This window comes from Anguilla anguilla, chromosome 3 (genome assembly GCF_013347855.1).
Source record: "Anguilla anguilla isolate fAngAng1 chromosome 3, fAngAng1.pri, whole genome shotgun sequence".
NCBI lineage: Eukaryota > Metazoa > Chordata > Actinopteri > Anguilliformes > Anguillidae > Anguilla > Anguilla anguilla.
Genome location: NC_049203.1, coordinates 8,259,353 through 8,285,486, shown reverse-complemented (window position 1 = coordinate 8,285,486; position 26,134 = coordinate 8,259,353). Strand labels below are relative to the sequence as shown.

General features: G+C 46.3%; 1 protein-coding gene across 2 annotated transcripts in view; it reads right to left on the bottom strand.

Annotated features, from left to right (window-relative positions):
- pcdh1b (protocadherin 1b) overlaps positions 1–14,829 on the bottom strand; it is a 166,367-nt gene extending 151,538 nt beyond the window's left edge. For both annotated transcript variants that reach the window (XM_035409636.1, XM_035409637.1), the window contains exons 1-2: positions 14,162–14,829; positions 873–1,694 (exon numbers count right to left, since the gene is read on the bottom strand). In XM_035409636.1, the coding sequence (XP_035265527.1) occupies positions 873–1,670 (798 nt within the window). In that variant the 5' untranslated portion in view covers positions 1,671–1,694; positions 14,162–14,829. The remainder of the gene's footprint in view (positions 1–872; positions 1,695–14,161) is intronic.
- Between the last annotated feature and the right edge of the window lie 11,305 nt (positions 14,830–26,134).

The window sequence follows — 26,134 nt, the reverse complement described above, 5'->3', positions numbered from 1 at the left end:
GACATTTTTTTTTAATTCCTTAGTTTGTGATTGAACAAAAAAAAAAAAGAAAAACTAGAAGATTAACAAGTCTTTAAAAAACAATTTTATGCCTGGACTCTTGCCTCAGATTGCACCTGGAAGCGATCCAGCTCTGCACCATGCCTAATCTTTGTGGTGCCCACGTTTGCACTTCAATTCAATATGCAATTCTCAGCAATCGTCGATAATTCACTGCCGTTTTGTAATCCCGCGTTTAAGCCACCAGGAAGAGAAGGAGGGAGGGCGGGAGAAAGAAAAATCGATGGCTGTATAAATATGATTCGGTTTCTTTCGTTTCCTTAACCCTAAACCCAGGCGTTTTTTTGGAAAGCGTCCCAGAACCGGGGGCCTCCCTTCAGGACAGGCCCTGTCAGGCAGCTCCAGCTGAGCTTAAGTGAGCCTGTGGGGAAGGGGTGGGGGGGGGAGAGAGAGAGAGAGAGAGAGAAAGGGGTACCGCGGTTCGGCAGTTCTCCGGAAACTTCCATTTGTTAATTGCACTCAGTGCATTAGCTGACACGGGACACCCGAACCTGGCAGCTGAGCGAAAGCAGAGAAAACAGGAAGGCTACTCCTCTTCCTGTTCACCTGGGTAGTCTTTACCTGCCTCCGGTAATTCAGATCTTAACACAGCCCTTAATGCCAGTGTCACCCCGAAAACCTCTCCTAGGCTTAAGGAAATCTTTCCCAGCCGCACTTCAACAATGTTTAAAACCGGCATACGGCTGGTTTGCACAGCAGGAATGGAGTGGTGAAATCCACTAACAAACACCTAAATATAAGGGGAATATTTTAACCGGCGAGTTTGTGTCTACGTGAATGGCGGTGCGCCGATGACTCTAGGGGTGCCTTACCTGAAGGACGGAGTGTCCGACGGGACTGTTCTCCGACAGCTCGGCCTCGTAGCTGAGCTTCTCGAACTTGGGGGCGTTGTCGTTGGTGTCGGTGATGGTGATCCGGAGCAAGGCACTGCTGTAGCGTGGGGGGTTCCCCCCGTCCACCACTTTGATGTTGAGGTCGTACGAGTCCTTCTGCTCGCGGTCCAGGTTGCCCATGACGATGAGCTGCGGCAGCTTCTCCCCCTGGTCCTCCGCCACCTGCAGGCTGAAGAGCGCCGCGGCGTCCGGCCCCGCCGTCAGGGCGTAGTCGGCCACGCCGTTGCTCCCGGAGTCCTTGTCGCTGGCCACCGGGATGTTGAACAGCGTGCCCACGTGGGTGTTCTCCGGGATGGGCAGCGTCAGGATGGGCGAGGAGAACTGCGGGGTGTTGTCGTTCACGTCCAGGACCTCGATGCGCCCCTCGATCAGCCGCGGGCCCTGGTTCTGGTTCAGGTCCGTGATGGACACCTCGAATTCCAGGAAGCAGGCGTCCCCCTCAAACAGGTTCCGACAGTCCTTCAGGGTCTCCCTGTCGATGGGGTAATCGGTGGTGAAGATGTCGCCCGTCTTGCCGTCCACCCGCAGGTAGGGGGCGCCCACCTCCAGCTTGTACAGGTGGCCGGAGTCTGGGAGGCCCTGGTCGGCCGCCAGGCTGCCCACCAGGGAGTTGGGGGGCTGTTCCTCTGGCAGCTTGTAGCGGATTTCGGCTGGAGGCTGGCCACAGCACCCCAGCAGCGATGCCCAGAGAAGCACAGCGCCCAGCAGCAGTTCCATCACACCACCGACTGGCACTTCAGCCTGCGGAAACAAAAAGAGACGCAGCGCGTGAGCACGCCCCTTCTCCCCGTCCGTCTCGGCTGCCAGGAAAGCTTTTAAAAATAAGGCTCTAAACCGACGGAGAGGGAGAAAAAAATAAGAGCCCATTCTTCACGTTTCGTGATTACACACGGAAGGAAAAAAGAAAAAGAATATGCCAAACGCCTTTACTCATCCTCATCAGAGATATGATTCCGCAGAGGACTCTCGTCCATTTCATGAAACCGGTCGAATCCTGCATTACCGTGTGTGTGTGTGTGTGTGTGTTACGATACACTGGAGAACCATTAGGAGGAGCACCTCGCAATTAAAGCACAGCCTCCTTTATTCCGCACGCACGCATGTACACCTGATGCTCATTAAATTACTGGAAGATTTCCGTGAAGTCAAATCTGCATCCATAATAAAAACTGCAGGCAAAAACATTAAGTCACCAGACATTCTGCAAAGATTATATTCGTCTAAAAACCATAAACTGATAGACACAATACCCACGATATTTTATTCTGCTCTATTTAACAGGGAACACCTAATCGTAAAGAATGCTGGAGAAATTCAGTTCAAAGTAGCTGTGAATTTCACATTCTGGTTGAACAGGGCGACGACGTATCGAAAATAAACGTACTTGACAATATTGGGGTGGGTGTGGAAAAACGCTTTTAATTTAATGTGTTACTGCCATGCGGAAGCCGTCTATTTGCAGGGAAACCCTGTTATAGTATAATTGCACGGAACAAGCTTAGGAAGCCCGGCCAATAGCCGCTTATCTCACATCAACACCGTCTTTGAAAGCGGCCTCAAACGCAAAGATTTCGGATATTCTTCAGGCTAATGGGCCGCACTGCAACGGCTTTCTGACAGGCTGAATAATGCTGTGGCGCTAATGACGGATAGCATTGTGCTGGTATTCCAGTGAAACACCTCGCCAGACCTCCCTATTTATTCCCTTACTGGCCAGTGGAGATCCAAACTGAAATACTTGGAAGTGAGACACACCACAACGTTGGCCTAAAATATATTTTGCTTCCTACTCAAATCGTGATTGGCCAACCTTCTTGTTTTCCTCAATGACAAAAAAACAAACAAACTAGAAAAACAAAATGGAGTCCTGTTGTTTGTTGCCACTCATAAGCTTCAAAAACAGGGCAAAGCTGCCACAAAGAGCAGCTATCTTACAATTTAGCAACCCAGCAGTGAAATCTGTTATTTTAATTACTAGCAAGAGATTTGTTTTGAGAGATGATTTGTTAAATTGAAATATGTACTCCCTTAAAATTACTTGGTTAATTGAGGACAATGAGCAGTCAGGCTGATGTTATGCAACCATTTGTAGTGCTGGGAAAGGAAACATTCTGCCAAACCTAACAAAATAATTGGCATGCAGTGGTTTGTGGGGATCGGACAACAAGTATCCGCGCATGAAGAGGAAGAACCCGCAATGGTTTCAGTTCCATTTCAGAAATTTCAAATGACAGAATTTCCCATTTCTTCGAACGTTAAAAAAAACGGACGTGTGAAAAGCGGAGAAAAGTTTACTTTTGACAAGGCTGTCCGTGCCGCAGCACCGCTACAAACTGCTGATAAACACAATTTAAATTAGCGAAGCTCCTTTTTGATTCCTAACCTGTTCAGTCTCATTATTAATTACCGCTCTCTATTTTAGCGCCCGCTTTGATCTGTATTCCCAGAGCAACACCATTCTCTTCTTTTTCTCCCCCTCTTTTTCAGCCGCAGTTTATTTTAGACTTTAATTATTTCCTGAGCAAGTAGATCTCTCGCTGGAACTTGAAAGAGAAGCAGAAGGGGGTCATTGGGGTTAATTTATCCTGGCTCTACTGTCCTTGTTTTTGGAGATTTTTTTTCCCCCAAGATGGTGGCAGGGGGCACAAAAAAAAGGGGGAGTGGGGGGGGTGGCTGTAATGACCACGCCTGCCCCCAACCACCCCCGACCCCCCCCTACCCAGGACCCCTGACTGATATTATTCTGCTACAATCAGGAGGCATTGCCATTTCAGAGAGGAGAGATAGAAAGAGAGGGAGCACCAGTAGGAAGAAAATGGAACATGGAGAGAGGAGAAAGAGGTGATTCAAATGAAGGCTGGTTACAGTACAAAAAAAAAAGAATAATTTCTTTTCTTTTTTTTTTTTTTTTTTTTTTTTTTTTAAACCCATCGATGGGAGATTTTCCATCCTGTTTCCCGGAAGATCTTTTAATGAGGAACAAGGTCAAGATTAAATTTTTTTTTTTTTTTTTTCCCTCTCCTCCCACCGGCCACTTTAGCTTTTAAAACATTCAAGTGGGCGAGTTCTGGCGTTTCGGCTAGCTCTCACACTGTGATGCAAAGCGAACGAGACAAAGCCATGCCAGGCCAAGGAAAGCACAGGCACCTCCAGCCCTTATCCCCTTCCCTACCCAAGGCTAAATTAATAACCTACCAGCACAGAGGAAATAAAATAAATAAAGCCAGATTTGCTTTTTGATCCATTAAGGTAGAGGTCAGCGGGCTTTGATGTAGCCGGCTGCGCTAATTGCGGCGCCCCTGCTGGACCCGAGGAGCCGCTTCCCGCTAATGCGGCTCTAATGAGACGGGGCGCGAGCTTAGCGCGCGGAAAAACCGAGACCCTGCGCCTGAACCCTGCGCCTGAACCTGCGCCTGAACCTGAACCTGCGCCTGAACCCTGCGTCTGGACCCTGCGCCTGAACCCTGCGTCTGAACCCTGCGCCTGAAACCAGCCTGAGCCTGAACCTGCGCCTGAACCCTGCGTCTGGACCCTGCGCCTGAACCCTGCGCCTGAACCTGAACCTGCGCCTGAACCCTGCGTCTGGACCCTGCGCCTGAACCCTGCGCCTGAACCCTGCGCCTGAACCCTGCGTCTGGACCCTGCGCCTGAACCCTGCGTCTGGACCCTGCGCCTGAACCCTGCGCCTGAACCCTGCGCCTGAACCCTGCGCCTGAACCCTGCGTCTGAACCCTGCGTCTGAACCCTGCGTCTGAACCTGCGCCTGAACCCAGGCCCAAAAGAGCGGGCTGGCCCAAATCACACACGCACACACATACACACATACATACAAACATGCACACATACACAGACATACAAACACACACACACAGGAACACACGCACGTGTAAACACACACACACACACATGAACATTCACACACGGAAGCCCGACCCTCGAGCGAGGACCCCACACCCAAAGCGGTCAGCGCGGCGCTGACGTCGCTCTCTGATCGTTTGCCCGCCGAGAGGCTGCATCTGAAGATTAAAGCGCGTCTGCTCCCGTATCTGTGGACACAGCTTCGACCGCGCACAGGCCAGCTCATTAAACCGCGCGGTAATATAGCGCGGGGGGAAAAAAATCAATGGATCCCTTCACGCAGAGCCCCCCCCCCCCCCCCCCCAACCCTCCCCACCCTCACCCCCCCACTTCAAAAACCTTTCACATCCTCCACAAGACATCGCCAAATGTCTCACAGCGAGACCAGTCCACTCCCCCCACTGCCGGGTGGCCCTGCGCCTGGCCTCAGGCATTTTGCAGAGCGCTGCTGAAGGACCTGTGAACCCGCTGCGTCGCATTCCCCAGCACCGGTGGGAAAAACTAAAAAAGAGGGGTGGGGGGGGGGGGGAGGAGGAGGAGGAGGAGGAGGGGGGGAGGAGGAGGAGGAGGGGGGGTGGAAGAGTCATTCCGAACGTTGGGGGGGGGCCCGTGCTCCCGGGCCGAGCCGGGCCGGGTGAGTTATCGCGGGCGCAGTCTGGCGCACTGCAGCTCAGATTGACGGCCGTCGCGGCGCGGTGACCAGAGACCGCGGCGCCGCACGACGCTTCTCGGCGGTGGTTAGCGAACCCCGGCAGAGAGGAGGAGGGGCCGGGGGGCGGGGCCGGGGTGGCCGCGGCGTTCTCGGCTGTGCCCCGGGAAAGAGCGCTCCTTCTCCCCGGCTCCTGGAACATTTCCCAAACCGCGGGGCTTCCCGCTCGGAAGCCCCTTGTTTTTCCCCTCGGTTACCACGTTCCCACACTCCAGATGCAGCGGGAGGCAGATAGACAGATCTGGGGGTCAGTGGGGGGGATATCGTGGAACAACAGAATGGGCCCACCAGCCATATGAACAAAAATAACTGTACCAGACCTTTACTCTTCCTGACACAGTACAAGCACAGAGAGAGAGAGAGGGAGAGAGAGAGAGAGAGAAGGGGGTGGTCTTCTAAGGCTGAAGCATTAGCACAACAGCAGCGCCCATCTCAAGAGCCCCGGCGAATTTCCCCGCATTGTGATGGAAACGACGACATTCCACGCCGCGTTCGGGGCGGCGGCCGTTTCAAAAGGCCCGCCGTTTACCGGACACAGCAGGCACGGAATACCAGCCCATACCGCCGCGTCCGCGCATATCGCACCCGGCATCTCGCCAATTCACCCGCCCCGAATGGGCCTGGCGGAGCCGGGGCGGGGGGGGTTGGGGGGGGGGTAAAGACATGCGCACGGACGCGGGGCCGCCGCCACATTACAATCACAATGGAGCGCCGACAATGGGCAATCTGCCACCGTTAGCGTGCTCAGCTGCAGCAGCTAGGGCTGCGTTCACTGCTCCGCTGCAGGAGCAGCTAACAGAAACACACACACACACACACACACACACACATGCACACACATACACACACACATACACACCCTCCGAACTGCACCGGCAGATGTAGAACGATCGCCACGTGAACGAATGATAAATTTTAAAAAACACTCCCTCTTAAAACAGGAGAGTAAGATCACCGCTGAAAAATCAAAGATGCTTTATGACGTTATTACAGGACCCAGTTTCCTCCACGCAATTGCAAATGGTTACCAACTAGGCTGACCGGCTGGTTAGGTGGTCAGCCTTACTGGATGGCTGGCCAACCTACGATTCTAAACGAAGACAGAGAAAATTAGCTTGTTGTAGAAAACTTGCGCGCGCGCAAAAACCAGGAAGCTGGGCTACAAATTTACAGATTTCCATCCCAGCCGGCATACTCAAACCCACACCCAGCAACCCTGCGTTCTTATCCCACGCCTCACCAGCATCAGCAAAACCAGAGAAAACGTTAAATCCCCCTCTTCCATACACGCTTCCTTCCCCCCTCTTCCATACACGCTTCCTTCCCCTCTCTTCCATACACGCTTCCTTCCCCCCTCTTCCATACACGCTTCCTTCCCCTCTCTTCCATACACGCTTCCTTCCCCTCTCTTCCATACACGCTTCCTTCCCCCCTCTTCCATACACGCTTCCTTCCCCTCTCTTCCATACACGCTTCCTTCCCCTCTCTTCCATACACGCTTCCTTCCCCTCTCTTCCATACACGCTTCCTTCCCCTCTCTTCCATACACGCTTCCTTCCCCTCTCTTCCATACACGCTTCCTTCCCCTCTCTTCCATACACGCTTCCTTCCCCCCTCTTCCATACACGCTTCCTTCCCCTCTCTTCCATACACGCTTCCTTCCCCCCTCTTCCGTACACGCTTCCTTCCCCTCTCTTCCGTACACGCTTCCTTCCCCGTGCTCCTCTCAGCGCGACCGCCATGCCGCCTCGGAGTCGGCGTCGACAGGTTCCACGGGCTACCTGAGATTCAGCACCCAACCGGCTGACATGAGCTGAATAATCAGTGCGTTTAAGTCCCCCCCCCCCCCCCCCCCAAAAAAAACCCCGCTATGACAGGGCATTCATCATGCTCAACCTGATCTCCCGGCATTGTCTACAAAAAACGGTGGGGCGGTTCGGCACTACCCCCGTCGCGGCCGTCCCCGGCATATGGGAGCTGCCAGAGAGAGAAAAGCCCGTTTCTCCCGCGCACATAAAGAGCTGGCGTCCCAGTCGACGGCTCGGAGTGCGGCAGGCCCGAGACAACGGAAAGCGCTCGGCAAAAAAAAAAGGGACATAAACGTGTCGTCAGCAACTTTGGGAGGTAAAGATGAATGGGGTGCGACGGAGACTCTCTGTCACGGGATGAAGGGGTTCAAAGCAGCTCAGCGCCGAACGGTGAGACAGGCGTCAGCAGCGAAGAAGGTTCTTAGGGATTCACCATGGAAACGGAGAGGTAAGAGAAAGGTTTGCCGACATTGACCTACAGAACCCTATCGAAACAATACTGCAACAGAAATCCTATAATTCCTATTGCCTGTTAACAGTAAAAAAAAAAAAAAGAATAATACATTTTAAATCAATTAATAATAAAAATTCTTATGATGACACCTGCAACTGGAGACAGCAACCCTGAAAGCAGCTATGTGCCTTGCTAAATAAACAGCTCCCTCCACAGTGAACAGCAGTAACGAGATTTACCCACTAGAGCGCAAAAAAGATGAAGATTTTGAGCGTTTCGAGCACTTAATGTTGAACTCCCAACCAGGGGGGAAAAAAATTATGCGACAGGGTTTTGGATTCATGCAATGCAGAGCCTATTCACGCTAGCCAAATAGGCTGAGAACGGAGGAGGAAAAACAGCATGCTAATATTTATGGTCACGCCCTCTTCTGCAGAAACAGGCCTACAGGGTGGGCCCCTGCTCACGAGATGGCACGGGCGGGGTGGAGGTTGAGCCCAAATTATGGACGACACATTAGAGCCCTCCACCTCCAGCGGCCGCCACTCCGTAGCACGCTAACCCCAACCGCCATTAACGGCAGCACCAGAGACGGCCTTCTTCCTGCCTGAAGTGCGCTTCTCCTCCCAACCTGCTTCTGAGTGCTCCACAGCTTAATAGCTTTTTTTTTTTTGGAAAACATTTCTTCATATTGAGTATGTTCTACATATTGTAAAAGGATATAATTATTGGGGGGGGGGGGGGGGGGGGGGAGGCAAGGACGAGAAATGTATCAACGAAAGGCTGCTAAACTACACATTAGAACGTGAGTGCTTTTAAACTAAAGAGAACGGACCGTCCCTCCTGAATATGTCCTACAGCACATCAACCAGGGAGGGTGGAGCGAGTGTGTTTCCCGTCCTCCCCGTCCTCCCCCCCCCCATCCATAAAGTGATCACCCATAGCGGTAAGCGCAGCCCTGGGGGGGGTGGCTACGCAGCGGCCGGGCGGAAGCGGTAAGAGGCAAGCACAATTGTGCCATTCTGCACCAATCGGGGGGGGGGGGGGGGGGGGGGGGGGTGGGACCTGGGGCCGCCGCCTGTCAAGAGGACAAATTCGGGGACAGCGCTGTCCCAGCGTGGGTGGTCCCTGCCCTCATCAACCCCGAAACAAGGAGGATTGCTTTAATCGAGCCTTTCATCCATTGTGTGGCCAGATTAGCCTCTATTCGGACGCAGCAAGTGTTGCAGCGCTGCTCAGCAGGCCTTTGACATGGATCCTGCTGCTCTGTGCGCCCATGCAGCCGCTAACGCTGCGCTACACTGCCATGCTGTAGATATGGCATGCGCTGGGTAACGCTAACACTACGCAACCACACTGTAGATATGGCATGAGCTGGCTAACGCTAGGCAGCCACACTGTAGATATGGCATGCTTTGACCTATGCTATGCAGCCACGCTGTAGATATGGCATGCGCTGGCTAACACTACGCAACCACACTGTAGATATGGCATACGCTGGCTAACGCTACGCTACGCAGCCACACTGTCCCTACATGCTGAGCAGACATGTACTGATGCTGCAAACTGAGACGATATACACCGACGCTTCTTGTAAAGTCCACTCACTGACACAAATATACATAGTACAGTATAAATACATGACACAGTAAGACATCACACGAAGACACCATACACTGAAGCACTGAGCAACGCACAAGTATGTTACACACTTAAACCCCACAGACTGCGTTAAAATAGCTTAAACCCCACATATTAGCACTGCACTGTTCGAAACACGAAGACCCTCTAACCGGGCTGAATGTTCTTTGGTTACCCTGTAGCACCGAAATCCACCATAACTAACTGCACATACGCTTCCCTCACGAACATGAAACACAGCAAATGGGGGGGAAAAAACAATATTTTCCAACACATTTGAGCCTTTATCTACAATAAGCTCAGTACAACCACCACAACAGACACGACTTCCCAGTTCAAAGTTTCATATGTTTCAACCTAGAGCTAAGGTGTGTGATTGTGCATGTATACTTGATAGGCATTAGAATTAAAAGAAAACTGCTAATATCAATAAAAAATATTTTACAACTGTTTGGACCTGATGTCCATTGCAATGGACATGAAATAAGTAAATAGTTGACTTTTTAAAATGTGCTTTGTTTGAGCCTCATTTCTACATGTAATACGAGTAAGAAAAAATATGGTTGGGAAAAATTCAGGCCTGAAGGGGTTAAACAAATGTAAAGACCTGCAATATAGATTACGGTGTAAATAAAAATGCATTATGTTCCAACTGTACTCATCTAATCACCAAGCTGGACTTTGCATGTATATCTGCTTGACACATAGATACAGGAAGTCGTAAACATCTCAGTAATTCAGCTATCTATCTGGATAACACAATGGTGTACAGTACAATATACATTCTGGGCCTTGGCCCACACCCCTTGGAAGCTCGATTTGGCAGTTCTACTCACCAGGTGTAGTTTGCAATCACAAAGAACTGCATAAACAGTCTGGGATTGCTGTTCCTGGACAGATGTAACATTATTCTATTTATAAGTGCCATGATGAGCACTATAGGAGACGAAATAACTTCAGAAAGCATATGGTAAAACGGGTTACTGCTACTACCCACACTTTAATTCTCGTGGTGTGTAGCTGTCCAGATTTAGCATGCAAATCGCAGCTGCCACAAAACGGTTGCGTGCACCTAGCTAATTGCCAAGTGTGCACAATCACCGTTGACGCGTTCACGCGCATTTTTGAAATGAGTGACCACGAAACCGAATCAGTTGCGGTCTGCAAGAAGCAAACGCATTCTCCACACTCATTTCCAAGGGTATGGGGCGAACGGTAGAAAACTCATCAAAAAGCAATTCCTTTTTTTTAAACGAAGGTTTCAGAAGAGTTGTGGTATCATCATAATTACACACGAGTGTTTACAAAACACATACAATGCGTGTTATTCATCAATCCGTGTGCACCTAATTCGCATTTAAATGATAAAAAGCTGACCATGGCGTGACATTTCACATGTATTTGATCCGAGAGGATTGTACCGTCCGTAATACTATAAAAAATGGCATGAAATCAACATCAAAGACAAATGTGTGAATAACATCGATATTATCTTCAGCCACCGAACAGTTCAATTTGAATTTGACATGTTTGCTGAACAGCAGATGAGACAAATTTGCATGCATTCGTAGGATTTAAAATAGCCTACAGTTGTGTAAATTTGGCCTGTCATCTGTGTAGTCTCCGGTAAGCCTACTGAGGGATATATTTTATATTTTCTTAACTACATGCATAGTACTGGTTTTGATGGTAGCCAATACGCCACTGTTTTAAATCATTTTAGTTAAGCATTTTCCCACAAGGTTATTTTAACTCGATGGACAGAGTAAGACACTGTTTTCACATCTCTTTTAAATAATGTGAAAACATTTACGTCATGTGGGGTCGTATGTGCTGCGTTTATTCGGGAGTGTAAATTGCAGGCACTTACTGAAATTATTGAAGTTGTCCCAAATAACTTTTTTTTTTTTTCGAAACGCACTAATCCGCGTTTTTGACCCCCGCGCATTCACAGTTTTTCACCCGGACGTTTTTGGGCCAGCACCGTTTAGGTCAAAGTTTGTGTAGGTTAAGCCTGGTGCCGTAGAAGTGTTAACAAACACACTTGTGACGATATGAACAGTTGGTAATCAAGTATCAAGTATTCTGTGAGGATCGTTGTATAACGCATCTAGCATGGGCTTGAATACATTTAATTCAATGCTGTAGTTCGTTCTGGTGTTTAGTCAAATATGTAACATTCACACAGTTACAGGGCTAGCCTCATGAACCAAAACAAAATAACGTCGACTTATGATAATAAACAGTATGTTATATGACAGTGAATCAAAGTTTCGGGTGCAACTTTAATCAATACGCCATTAATAGTAAATGCAGGGCAATTTAAACGCTCACAGAGAATGATGGGTCAGGCAACCCGAACGCACAGTACTTAACCATTAGCCTACTGTCCGTTTCCAGAGTCGTGGCTTTTATTCTGCGCATTCGCGGGCTGAATTTTTTTATTCGGTTCACAATACAGGCTTATAAAACAAAGCTTCAAATTAATTGTTCCGTCAACTCACATCGATCTGTTTTTAATTGCGCGAACCCGGCATGTAAATGAACTAGTGGGGCACTCGAGGCGGATTGGCATTTACCCAGCTCTGGGGGAATGCGCTGTTTAGAACGTGGCTCGAGGTGCCAGCGCCCGCGGCACCGCACAAGTTAGCCTATTCTTCTCTAAACCAGATTATGATAGACAGCGATCTGTCTAATCACCGCTACTTAATGGGAGATAACCTGCATTAGAACCCGCTAAAATCAATATTGTTCAACCTAATGTTTCATACTGATGCTTTTCTAAAAGTGAATTAAATTACCATCTCCATACACAGAGTCTTCTCTTGTGCATACCTGTTTTTTATTTTCCCCTATGTTTGAAACGGTTGTGTACATGCCACGAAAAATCAGTAGATATTAAAATCACACAACCCCGTCGTGGCCAATGTATGGAAATATGTATGGTGAAAAGTAAACAGTTTAATATCTATCAGGGATTTAGAAAACAGATAGCAAACGCAATGAGATTTCAGCTAACGTATGAAGTCCACGGTGTAGAATCGTGATTATTTGTTCCGCAAAAACTCAAGTAATGGTAGTAAGGTAGTGAGCTGCCTTCTCCACAGTACATATAGCTTACTGTAGTAGAACGATGGCTGTGCGCAAAGGAACAACACTCCGTACACTACACGCACTCTGGCCTGTGATGAGTCTATGCATTCTGTACAGGAGATATATCCGGTTACCAGCTGAAGCTCTACCACATACTCTACAAGTCCCTTAAGCGAACGGCAAACGTTTCGAGGATGCACCGCGCTGCGGTATTCATCGCTCTGTAGCTCAAACCTGAACAACAGGTTTGAGTCACCGTGCACAGTGTGTGGTAGCCAGGTCTGGAGAAGCCAGAAAGACCGGATTCTCCGGTTTATGACACAACTTGAACTTGCTGCTGGTTACAGAGAACTGGCTGCCGAGGGTGATACGAGGCAGTTATAATATTTCAAATTATTCTTCTTATCTAGTCCTCGGCAACACGATAAGGAGTGTGAGAACAGGGATGTCAGATCCGCAGGGGTGGTTTGGAAGAGACTTGAAGAAGCTACAGGTGTGGTATGCGAACAGAACGGTAAGCTAAACGAGTGTGCAATAAAATAAAATCACAAAGCGGGTGTATAGCTCTGAATGGAATGCTACCTTTTCCCTTCCTCCCATAGCTAAAGAAAACAGGCTACTTCATCCCAAATTGTGCCTATTTTTGCTACGGTTTGGCGCGCTGTTTTCTTTGGTTTTTGCAGTGCGCCTTGCTTCGACTTCGCTCAATATTATAAGGAATTTCAAGCCGCTTTTAGCTGTTATTTTATAGATAACCTTAGATGCTCGTGAGGAAATCTTCGGAATTCTATGACTCATGGGAAGGAATGAGCACAGGACTGGAACCACCTCCAGTTTCAAGCTATGAGGAAGAAGATTTAATGCGAATTTCATTTTCCAAGACTTCCGTAAACCGTCGCGCGGCCGGGGACTCCCGTGTGATGGATAGATGTTAGGAAGCAAAACTGCAATTTTTATCTCGGCGGTGAAATAGCCTGACTGCGAATGTGGATTTGTTACGTGCACGAGAGAGCCCAGCCTTTCATAGAGAGATCGATACTCGTAGTGTAGGGGAAAACATCTTACATCTGTACTAATCAGAACGCACATCATGCGGTGAATACAAACTGCAAGCGCCACGGAGGCACACAAGTGTTCCCTTCATCCGCGGATCAGAGCGGGCCAGAATTTTCTACACCTGCTAAACGAGCTCTATTGTAAAGAGAATAAGAACAACGCGAGTGATCTCTTGCACTAGTCATCATCATCATCTGCATCTCCACTTCCACTCCACAGGTACATTAATAATATTGTGTAGGAAAACAGTTGCGTATTTTAGTAGCAAAAACGCACCTTATTACGAATGCGGGAACGAAGCACAGACGACTAATTAAACGGCAGTTGGGGCTGTTATTTTCTGACGCATTTCAGAATTTGTTTCTTTGGTTAAATAAAAAAAAAAAATAGATTTATGTACAGTTTTCACTTGCCATCACATTTAATTTAAAACTCTAGGATGAATAGCCCATGTTGCAGTAAAAAAAAAGTCCCTGCGAAGGAAGACTATATTAACTGATTAAACTTAAACTATATATATATATATATATATATATATATATATATATTTACATATTCTTTTCCCTCGTCAAGTCTATTAAGTTTGTACCTTTGCGGGCGATAACTCCTCGGTCTACCGGCACCGTGCGCTTCTCTTGAGCTGGGAGCCGAGTCCCCTCTCCGCTCCCGGAGGCAGCCACTTCAGCACTCAAAACCCAACGGTAAAGAATCCAGAATGTACGAAAAACGCAATATCCCTGGCGGACAAAAAAAAAATCCACAGAAACTATCAGGGACTGCAATTCCGTCCAATTCCAAGAATCCCAGTAATGGTCCGGTGGATTCTGCTAGATGGTTTCTCTCGGTGATGAACGAGTGATAAGTCGAATTTTGCGAGACCAAGCGTCAGTGTTGTCCGTCTTCTTTAGTGGAAGGGAACCCTAAAAGGTAGCGCACCTCTGAACCGGTGTCACTGCATTCCCTTGCTAGAAAATTTAGTGACTGACACTAAGCTTATGTGCCATCATTCCCACTGAGTCTTCCCTGCTGAGATTTCCCACTGCATGCGAAACTGAAATAAATTCGCAATGTTCTGTCCGTCGGATGCCTGATTTGGAAACGGTCCTCTCCCTCTCTCGCAACAACTGGGGAGCTGCCTCAGCTTTTCTCGTTCAACGATTCACCTTGCGCGGCGGAGAGATGCGTGTGTGAGTGAAACGATTTCCAGACGATTGCTCCTCTCTCTGCTCGGCTCCTCTCCTCTCTCTCTCCTGCACATCGGAGCAGAAACAGCAAGGGGGCGGAGCTTAGCAGGACCCGTCCGTTTTACCAGATTCCCCAGTTGCACGTAATGCCCACTCTCTTAGAAATGTGTTTTTATAGCGGAACTTATGTGCACGATGAAAGTATCACGTAGCAATTGTTAATTTATCAAATTCATCATGGCGATTGCATGTTACATTTATAAAAGCTTGTCATAAGTACCTTTTCGTATTTTACTTGGAGATAACACCTATTACCGCCTATGTTTTGGATGCACTTTTTACAAACATTTTTGACATATTTTCAGTTTACAAAAAAAAAGATCATTTTAGTGAACAAATGAAAACTGTGAAATGCTGCCCTGTACACCTCTGACAGTAAAAAATAACATTGTGCTGACTTAAAAGTAAAAATAAATAAAAATCCAAATAGGCTCTCATTCTCTGTGAGTCATCTAGATTTATTTATTTATTTATTTATTTATTTATTTATTTATTTATTTATTTATTTATTTAAGACAACCGATCTAGGATTTGCACGGTTCCGAGATCTGTTTGCTTTCACATACCGCTGTAATAACGAGCCCGTGTAAGCCTGGGTCGAATGCCGAGTCTGGGGCTGGTTGATATGCTTAGGCACAACTCAGCAGGAAGTGTTCATTGTTCTCTTACCGCCACCTGCAGGACGTTAGCTGAAAATTTAGTTTAAGAGCATCAGCGGATACTGCCGGTGCGCCGCAACACTTTCAACCAAATAAAAAATAATATTCAGCAGTTGCATCTAAGGCAAAATGTAATTACGTGAAGAAACAATTAATCTGGTGTCGTTCCTGAATTTGTAATTGTCCTCAATCCGTGCCATTAGACGGCACGTATGCCATTCAATACTTGTATGTTCTTGCCACCGGAAGATTCATGTCAGTCAAAAGTGATGTATGCTATATCTATGGTTATTCCGTCTTATTAACAGAGAGATTGTCACAAAGTTTTTAAAAAAAATTTTTTTAAATTAATTTAAATTTAATTTTTTTATTGTTCAGGCTTCTCATAATAAAATTAAGAAAAATAGTAATAATAAAAAGTTACTATGCAAAACATTAAATTTGTGGGGAAGTGATTCACAAAGGAAAGGATCAAGCTTAACATCTGATTCTGTCATGGGCAAAAAGAAAATCCTGAACTCATTGACTCGGTCAGGGTTGCACAGCCATGTCACTGGAGATCTGCTCTTCTGTTGGTTTCCATTTCATTTCAACCCTAATTTTCAACACAGCTACATGAGATCTCTAGCTGCTGAACGAGGTGTGCTTTGTTAGGGTTGGAGTGAAAACCTACCAGACAGTAGATCTCCAGGAAAAAGGTTGGGCAGCCCTGGCCTAGCTTATAGACTACCGTTTCAAGACATGTTGGTTGAATTGCAGTATGCTTAGCTGGTGTTTAAAACACAGGTTTAAAACCCCTAGACCACAGAACTGCATTACAACTGGATCAGCTAATCCTTATTTTTTTGCCTTGGGTAGCTGTTCCTGTTGTAGCTCTGTGGTATAGAGGTTTAAACTCCAGCTAAGCAGACTACAATTGATCCGGTATATCATGTCAGTACTAAAACTCTTAAAAGCAGCATCTTTTTGTTTTAATTGATTTAAACACCAGTGCAAGTGTAATCTCTATCTAATGGTTACATCACCTCTGGGTCTTACTGACCTACAGTCCCTTGTCAGGACTAAAAGACAATAAAAATCAACTCTTTATCGGTTACCCTAACAGTAGGTCACTATGTGTAATGTAGTATAATCAAACCAAGGGCATACTATTGTCAAACTGGCGTATGCAACCATCACAGGCACATAAAGAAGTTACACCTTTATTTATTTTTAAACAGTCAGACATTCATTAGCATGGATGACATCATGCAGTCGTTTAAAGGGAAGTAAATAAGTCTGCAATAGCATGTCTGTTGGGAGAAGAAAAAAAAATCAGTGCTGCCATTGTTGCCTTCAGGTTTCGGCTGAAGCTTGTTGACCGTGTGCTTTAGTCAGCCAAGCACAAGCGAAATAACACATCGCTCCACGCTTGCTCCAGTAAATTCTCTCCGAATAACCCTCCCACAAAGTGGCCAAATGTATAATTTGCAAATCTGTCAAATTCCTCACTGTGGCCCATTGTGACTGAGGTACACAGAGCGAAGCACTTACTGCAGGTATTCGGTTTTAGCTCAGCTAAATTTATAATAAAGACACAATTGTGTCGCTTATTTGCACACAGAGAATGATCGTGCCAGTTTGAAAACGATACGTGGTGCATTTCAATGGCAAGAGCACACGCCCTTTTGAAATTAATCGTCTGCACCAGAACGTGACAAATCCAGTTTTTTTTCTAAAACAAGAAAACTATTCGAGCATTCTCTTTGGGCAGGGAAATTTCCGTGTCACTTCCCCTGTCACAGGACCCGCCCCCGTCAAACCAGTCTGGACGCAACCGATGGTCAGCCTGGGTGCATGTTGCGTACCCGTTCACCACTCAGCCACGCGCAAGGTTGAGTCTGAAGTACACTGGGATTCTCCGGCTGGCTAATTTTTCAGCATTACAGACTTCAATTAACCCTCCGCGTGAGCAGTACGTTTAAATAAACCATATTATCCCCCGGGCCAGGAGGACCTGCTGCTGTCTCAGTTAACTTCAAACCCTCAGCAGCTGGGGAACCTGGGAGAAAAAAAAAAAAAGTGCTAATTTACAGCAAATAGGTCAATAATTGATTCTATTAAGTGATTAAGAAAAGCAGGTGGAACGTTTACGGGATCACATGGTTGGGCAGAAGCACAGAGAGGGAACGGCTGGGATATCGCATCGGCGTGCACGGCGAGCATGCACGCACGCCGCGGTGACGCTGTGTTCTCGGCCCCGGCTGCGGCGCGCTCTCAGACGCAACCCGGGACTCCCGCTGTTTCTGAAGAATGGCGAGGGGAACCGAGCAGGTGCTGTCACTCTCAAAGGACCGCTTCAAAGAAAATGGGAAAAATAAATAAATAAATAAAACAGTGTATGGAAGAAACTGCGAGGAGATGCCGTGGATACATCAAGAAACATCAAGAAAATTGATAAGAAACAATAAGAAAATTGATAAGAAACGTCAACTGTTGGATGTTGGAATGTCATTATGAGAAGGTTTATGTATTGCTTTAATAAAAAATTATTTTTAAAAAAACAGGCCACAGATTCTCTCAATTAATTTCACACATTTTCAAAGAATAACCCATCCATAATCATATAATACGTTTACAGCATTGTTTGTATTGCAAACAGTAGGCTACATTAGCAGCAGAGCTGTAGAAAACTAGAAAGTTTCAGGCTTTGGGGGGGAAAAAAACTGGCAACCTAAACCATACTTTTTTTTCTTTTCTTTTTTTTTTTTGTTCCCCCCAGCGACTACATGGACTTAAGAGGATTACACTGGCCGCGAGCAGAGAGCGGAAAACAGGGCCATAAGAATTGTCAGGATTTGTTTTGAACTGACATACTTCTTCAGAGAAGCACATTCCACTGTGACTTCCAGGAGAAGCAGTTCTTGCCGCAGATAAATCAGCTGTCCGTGGGGGTTCTGGGCAGGTCTTCCTGTTAATGTCTGGTGTGTTGGAGAAAGACAGTGATAATTAAGAAGAAGAGTATGTCTATGTTTTTTTAATTGGAGATGCAGAATGTCAAAGAGTGCTTATATATAGTATTCAATGTCTTGGACAAATTAGTCCGGTGATTAGTCCGGTGTGTTCAGTTGCTTCCGTAGTGCAGGGATAAGAGAGCTCCCAGTGTCTAGTCTTGAACTGTTTGGAACATGAAGAAGAAAGAGAGCACTGGTGAGTTCAGTGAGGGCTTGGGAAGCTGAGGTACACCTCCACAGTTAATGACCAAAGATTTCTCACCATAATGAAGAAAAACCCCCCAAACCCCTGGCCAGCTGATTAGAAACACTCTTCAGGAGGCAGACGTGGATGTGTCAGTGACTAATGTCTGCAGAGGACTTCACAACCTTAACTGCAGAGGCTGTACAGCAAGATACAAACCATTAGTTAGATTCAAGAACAGGATGGCCAGGTTGCAGTTTGCTAAGAAGTACCTAAAAGAGTCTAAAATAGGAAAAAAGGTCTTCTAGACAGAAACCATGATTCACTTGCATCAGAGTGATGGAAAGAGGTCAAAAGCGTGGAGGTGGAAAGGAACTGCCCTAGATCCAAAACACCTCCCTCATCTGTGAAACATGAAATAAAAGCTGATAATGTGCATGTTAACCACATGCAAAATTTTTTTTTTTACAAATCTAAAACTGTGGAGTTCAGAGCCAAATCAAGAAAAATACTGTATGTCTTTGTCCCAAATGCTCTGGAGCTCACCATACCTTTGGCAACTTTACACTTCAGACAGAGGCCATGTACTCAGATGAGCAGCGCAATATGATTTGTGTTCCGCGGAGCCTTGTTAACAATTACTTTTTCCAGTGTTAGGAAAAAAATACACCCACTCTGTGAGAGTGCTGTTTACTTTATACCCTTCTATATTACATGATAAATCACAATTTCTAATGACGATGATAATACTTGCTGATAGCAGGCTTGTCAGAATTGATTTAGATCTTGCTTTGGTGCGAGCAGTAGGTTTTGCCAACACAATATAGTTATCAGATGAAACGTGCAACATCACCTTGGGACTGTTCATAAGAAATATGGACCTGGACAAAGAAGGTGATTTTTGCAATGGATCGTGGGCAACATTTGTTCTTGTAATTAATCAAACTATCCGTTTCCAATTAATCTAAATTTACTTCCCACTAAAATCACCCGGCTGTATTATCCTTGTTTACACTTTTTTTTTTTTTATGTGATTGAAATTTTTCATTTCTCAACATAATAATCACATTTCAACTTTTGGCCAAACTCAGTAAAAATTTGCCGATGTTGGAACATTGTGGACAAAAAAACCGATTATCAGAATTACATGAAATATAATTAAAGCCACATTTGTCCTTGTTCAAAATTTTTTCCTCAGAAACAGGTTAAGTCAGCCGCCTCATCTTTTCACTCCCCAGTCAACCTGCGCAGCAGCGTAGCCGTTGCACTAGAGCCCTTCACAAAGTGATTGCGACTTAATTCAGTGGCTGCTAAAAAAGTGATTCTTATTCCGGAGGTGATTGCAACCTTCTTCACCAGTTGCTAAAATGGTGGGCCTTATTCATGATGTGATTGTGGCTTCATGCACCGGTAGTTATGACTGCAATTCTCATTACAGAAGTGATTGCAACTAATCCACTAGTTATAACGGAGAGCCTCATTCTTGGAGTAGTAATTAACTAATTTATTTATTTGTAGTTCACTATGAATATAAGCCGCAATCAGGGATTAAGTGTTGCTTTCTACGCTGGTTGATAAAATGGGTGAGCAACAATGCAACAGGGACTGTAGCTGTAATAACGACTGCCATAAAACGCCAGCACAGAGGCCTTTAAATCACACAGCTCAATCAAACTCTCCCAGAAAGACACCCATAGGCCTAATAAAAATTGCATTTTGGGGAACCCTGTGGATGGAATTACACAAACATGGCCGGCTACCTGTGTTAGTCCTAGGTTGCCTCATTTGTTTTTAGAGTGCCTTTTAAGTCCAAAAGAGAAAAACTCATGTTTTTTTTTTTTTTTTTTCAATTAACCCTTTCCTTTAATGCATTTAGCATGCATTTTACACATCATTTCTCAAACGTCTTTTCAAATATTGTATTTTGAGTGACCAAGTCAGATAAATCTAATGAAAAAAAAAAAAAATCCGGTGTCAAAATATCAGACATTTTCTCATATGAAATGGGCTTTTGTTGAACTGGTCACCCATTTCTCAATCCCGAACGGAATCCCACACTTTTGCATATGCTTGATTTAAAGCAATAGAACCTGTTTGCCTTGATAGGTGGTGTAGAGGGGAAAATACAGTTCTAGTATTTCTGTAGCACACTTTATCAGGGGATTCACGACATTCACTAGGCTGTTCAGTGTATCTGCTGCAACGGTCAGTGATGAAACCGTCTTCATATGTGACATTGTCACTGCGAGAAACGTAAAGCTTCAGATCGATCGATCCTTCTGCCGTCGCCGAAAAATAACAACAGTGTTGGCCACTCATTCCAGAATCTAAATGAGGGGTTAGGCCTTTGCTGAGACAAACTGGGATTAAGTGATCTGACAGACTGGTGAGTATATTCTTTGGCAAACCTCGTCCTTTCGCTAAGACGTCCGCTAATCCGCTGGTAATGAGGGTGTGCACCTGCAGACTGAGCCACCTCCGATGTTTACAGGCAGTTCCAGTCAGTAACTGGGGGAGAACTAGTACTGATGTTCCATAGGGGTGTGCTTACCTGCGCACACACACACACACACACACACAAGCAAACACACACACACACCCGCATGCACACACACACGCACACAAGCAAACACAGACACACATACACGCGTACACGCACACCCACACACACCCGCATGCACACACACACACACAAGCAAACACAGACACACTCACACACACACACACATGTGCACGCACGCCCATGCACGCAAGCATGTACACACACACACATGCAATCACAACACACACGCACACACGCACCCACATGCACCCACACTGTACGCACACACACAGATGCACATTCTAAGCACACAACCAGGTGCACTGAACAGTGAATTAAGCCATTTAACCCGAATGGGATTTCCCCTATGTAGCAATCAGGCAGCGTGGCACCCAGTGTAAGGGAACAGTGCTGAGGAACCAGTGGAGAATAATATGTGCTGGGTGCAAAGAGGGAAGTTCAGAAAGCACTTGATGCAGCAGTGCTCACAGAACTGGCTATATCCACCTGCCTATCACTGTGCAAACAAGCAGCTGACCGTGTCCCCAGATATCGTTCACTGGAGCGAGCTCCGACAAGGCGGTGCATTATTCGACCTGGCTAATGACACACGCAGCACAGCCTTTGTGAAGCTAACAGGGGAAAGAGGAGCGGCAAGAGGTGCAGACTGTTATTGGAGGAGATGCTCTTGTCCCTGGCCCATACCCACCTCCGCCCACAGGCCCTGCTCCCAGCCGCCTAAATGTCATCTTCTTCAAAATGAGGAAGAGTGGCTCTCTCACGCTCTCACTCTCAGATATATGCACGCAAAAGCATCCTCTCTGTCTGTCTCTGTCTGTCTGTCTCTCTGTCTCTCTCTCTCACTTTCTCTCTCTCTCTCTTTCACAAACACACACACCACCATAAGCACATACACATGAAACCGTCACAGCTGAGCTTACAGTGGGCTAAAGTTCCAGCACATGATCCGTAGCTTTAGCATAGCTGCCAGCCGAGCCCGCTGAACAATGTGTATCCAGTCACGGGCAAACAGCCTTTACCTTGTGCCTCCCTACCTGCGTAACCCACGACAGAGTGGCACACTGTCAGACAGGAAATACACAGCTGTCCTCCTCACATTCATTCACCTGGAAAACTGTTCACATTCACAGCTTAGGCGCTGGTGCAAGTACACGCTTTCAGAATTTTAAAGGTAGGAACGGGGGAACCTGCAGGGGATATCTACATCAGTTGCCCGTGTCACACATCCCCTCGCACAAACAGCCGAGAAGCGCGAGGCAGTCATTTAAATACAACTGATCCGCGCTAGCGCGCCGCGCTTAGGGCTCCCGCTACTACAGAGCTCGGCTGCAAACAGAACACGGCGCGCTAATCCACTTTTACCAGCAAAGTGCAAAATGATGCAAAGCGCTCAGCTGTCAGACAGGCACGGGCTCGGGTTGTTTTTTTTTCTTTCTTTCTTTCTTTTTTTTTGGGGTTTCGCACAAGAGTTCCTCCTTCCGGCTGAACCCTTTTTCAAATATCCAACCACGTTTCATTTCCTTTAAAGAAAAAAAAAAAAAAAAAAAAACCGAACAGACTTTATATAGCGACTTTCATCCCTCTCCCACAGGCCGCTGCTTCACTGTGGGGGGGGGGGGGGCGGGCGGAGGGGGGGTGTTGACTCTCCTCCACTGCTGATAATGTGTAAGCACACACCTGGGTGATGTGTGACAGCTGTGTTGCGACAGACTGAGAACACTATGAAACCTTGAAAAGTGCTTTTTTTTGTATGACATTATTTATAGAAAAAAAAAAAACAGATCGTATTGTATGGCTATGACCTAAGCAAATTCTGTAAAGTCGAAGCTTGTGAGGTCCTGACCTCTCTCAGATGAACTGCATGTCACTTCCTGTTATATGAACAGTTATATGTGAACAATGGATGGTTCTTCTCATTGGTGCTGATAGGTTAGTACAGTGTTCCAGCCATGCTGTAGTACACTATATGGTAACAGCTATGATGTCAAACACGTGTTCACCTCACTGCGCACCTTTAACAAGAGATAGGACCATAGACGTTACTGGCCTGACTATTTACATTTGAGAATGCCTGCAATAAAAAGTGCAGTGCCACAAACCAGGACAACAATATGGGCAGTTTTAATGTTACCTTTAACAAGAAAACACCATTATTGCAACTGTCCTTGGATAATATCAAAACATACTTCTGAAACGTATGGTTTCGTTTGTGCACATTTGCCACTTATGTAAATGACAACATCCAGATTAGTATACCCTATGAAAAAGTGAAGTTAGCTAGCTAGACTGTTTCTATTTTTTTTTTTTGTAATTTATAACTGAAGAATGATTGACAAGTTAGAATGGTATAGGCTTCTTGTCAAATTTGCATAATCAGGCATGATTATCATAATAATCAGGTAGAGTGTTTGACGCAAAGTTACTACTGTAAAATGCAGCAATGACATTAGTTTGCAAGCACATTGGTCAATATTATCTCAGCTATCTTCCCTCTGCTTTCAGTCACCACACAAAAGATAACATTGGGGTCCACGTCCATGGAGTGATTGGGCTAAAATGTTTCCAATAAGCTCATGTTAACTATACAAAAAGCAGTCCACACCTCTAACATAGCTTTAAAAGGTTAGCTAGACAGCCGCCCTTATCACTGTCCCACAAATGCACAGCTGTAAGCAGCAAATGCACATGTGTTAATATTTCCACGGCATTGTTGTGTTGCTTGGCAACCAGTCGATAATGTTGTTATGGAACTATATTGCTTAGAGGAGGAATGTTACTGTATTTTTTAAATCTATAAATGATCACATGTATTGAACATCTGTTTCTTTTTTATTCAGCTATAATGTTAATGATTTCACCACCATTTTATGAAAGCAATACGGCACTCCTGACCGTGCTATATTGTGAATATAGTCACGGCTAATTGGGTTGCAGGCACTCCACTTCCCATCATGCCTAACAACACCCTACAGCCGTGACTATTTTCACAATATAACCCAGCCTCTCCAGCCTTATTGTTTAACTTGAGCACATGGACAAGAACATGACGGCATTACATTACATTTATTTGCCAGATGCTTTTATCCAATGTGACATACGATAAGTGCACACTGAAGGTCTTTGGAACAACTACACAAACCAAGGCACAAACCAAGGCACAAACCAAGGTCAGCTCACCGTGTTGTCTTCATGCCGTTCCGTTCTTTAAACATAAGAATATTTGTGGCATTCGGAACAGAAATTCACGCGTGACCTTCGAAGGTCACGACAAATGAACAAGCTGCTGCTAGCGCTATTGTTTCCGGTGAGTATGACTGGATATTATTTCCCTGTGAGATACTCACGTGGACCCTGCTAACTTCACCTTCCGCCCACCCTCCCGTCTCTCATAAAGGTGAACGCACCTTCCCCTCCTGCCTGCTGCTCCCTGCGAGCGACTCAGAGCCAGAATGTGATGCGAGCGACATTTAGAGAAAGGCGCCGGGGTGGCCGTCCGGAGGATCGTCCCCTCCTCCGGTGTAAACTCAGCGCTGCCCTCTCCCGCGTCAGAAGTTAAATTCCAGCCCCGAGCGTTTGGTCTTTCGGCGGTATTGGCGGAATTCTGTTTTTTTTTAGGCGCCTGATTAGCTCGTTAGGGCCCGGCGCTGATCTCCCGCCCCGCAGATCGCGGGCGCTAACGAGGAACAGGAAACGAGCACGTGCGCTGGAGGCGGAGCCGCTCTCTAACCTACATTTAAACCCCCGTTGTATCACAGGGGGGGCTTCCACCTGACATTCAGACCCTGTCATTTTCATGGGGAACCTGGGAGGGGGGGGGGGGGGGGGGGGGGTGGGGGGGGGGGGGCTTCTGAATTCCCACTTTCTTCTTCTCTGGATTCCTTGCAGCAGCCAGAGCTGCCTTTCCTTTGTTTCTTTTTCTTTTTTTCTTTCATTCTTTCTTTCTCTCTCTCATTCTTTCTTTTTCTTCCGGCAAACATTGTGTGTCAGTGGGAAAGGCGATGCTTGAGCTCCGCCACAGAAAACGATGAAAAACCCGGAGATTCAGGAAAGCTAGAATTCGGAATTCCAAGCATTCCAAGCTGGGCTCTCTGTTCCATAAACGCGCTGTCTGAATCCGCCATCAGTCAGATGGTATTTTGCACTGCTCCCTTAGTGATGAATTGCCCCAGAGGTGCTTCACTGTAACTTTAAAATGCTCAGAAATAGCCTCTGACAGGAACTACACAGGAGAAGTGCAGCTGGTATAAGAGAATAAGAAGAAGTAGAGAGACAGTGGATGCAGCTGTGGGCTTCCTCTAGACCAGCGGTAACCAACCCCGTTCCTGGAGATCTACCATCCTGTAGGATCTCTAGCTGTTGGATGAGGTGTGCTTTGTTAATGTTGGAATGAAAACCTACAGGATGGCAGATCTGCAGGAGCAGGGTTGGACACCACTGCTCTAGACAGTAATAAAGCCACCATCAAATAATAAATAAAATAATAAAAAAATTAAAAAAAACACATTGCTTTGGTGCTTCCTGGTGACTCCCTACTCTCCATGTTTAAAAGACCTGGCAGAGTGCTCACAGTCTGTCCAAACACAAGTTAAAACCTATACTTGCTCCTAATCTCAGTCCAAATCTGGATCACACTGATCCTGAATCAGAGTCTGACAATGATCTGAACCCATGTGACCATATTATCATTGGAGAGGTCAGAGGTCACGTGTACTGTGCAACACCTCAGTGACTTGACGTTGTGATATGTTAGCAAGATGTGTGTCTGGGCAAATAAATGAGCATAGATTAATCTTGAACATCCTTTCCTCTGATTCTAGAGTAACAAGAATCTGATTTGGGAATGGGGACAACAATAAAGCAATTTAAAAATGTACATGTATTTAAAATGGAATTTGTTTAAGACCGATGTCATTTGGTAT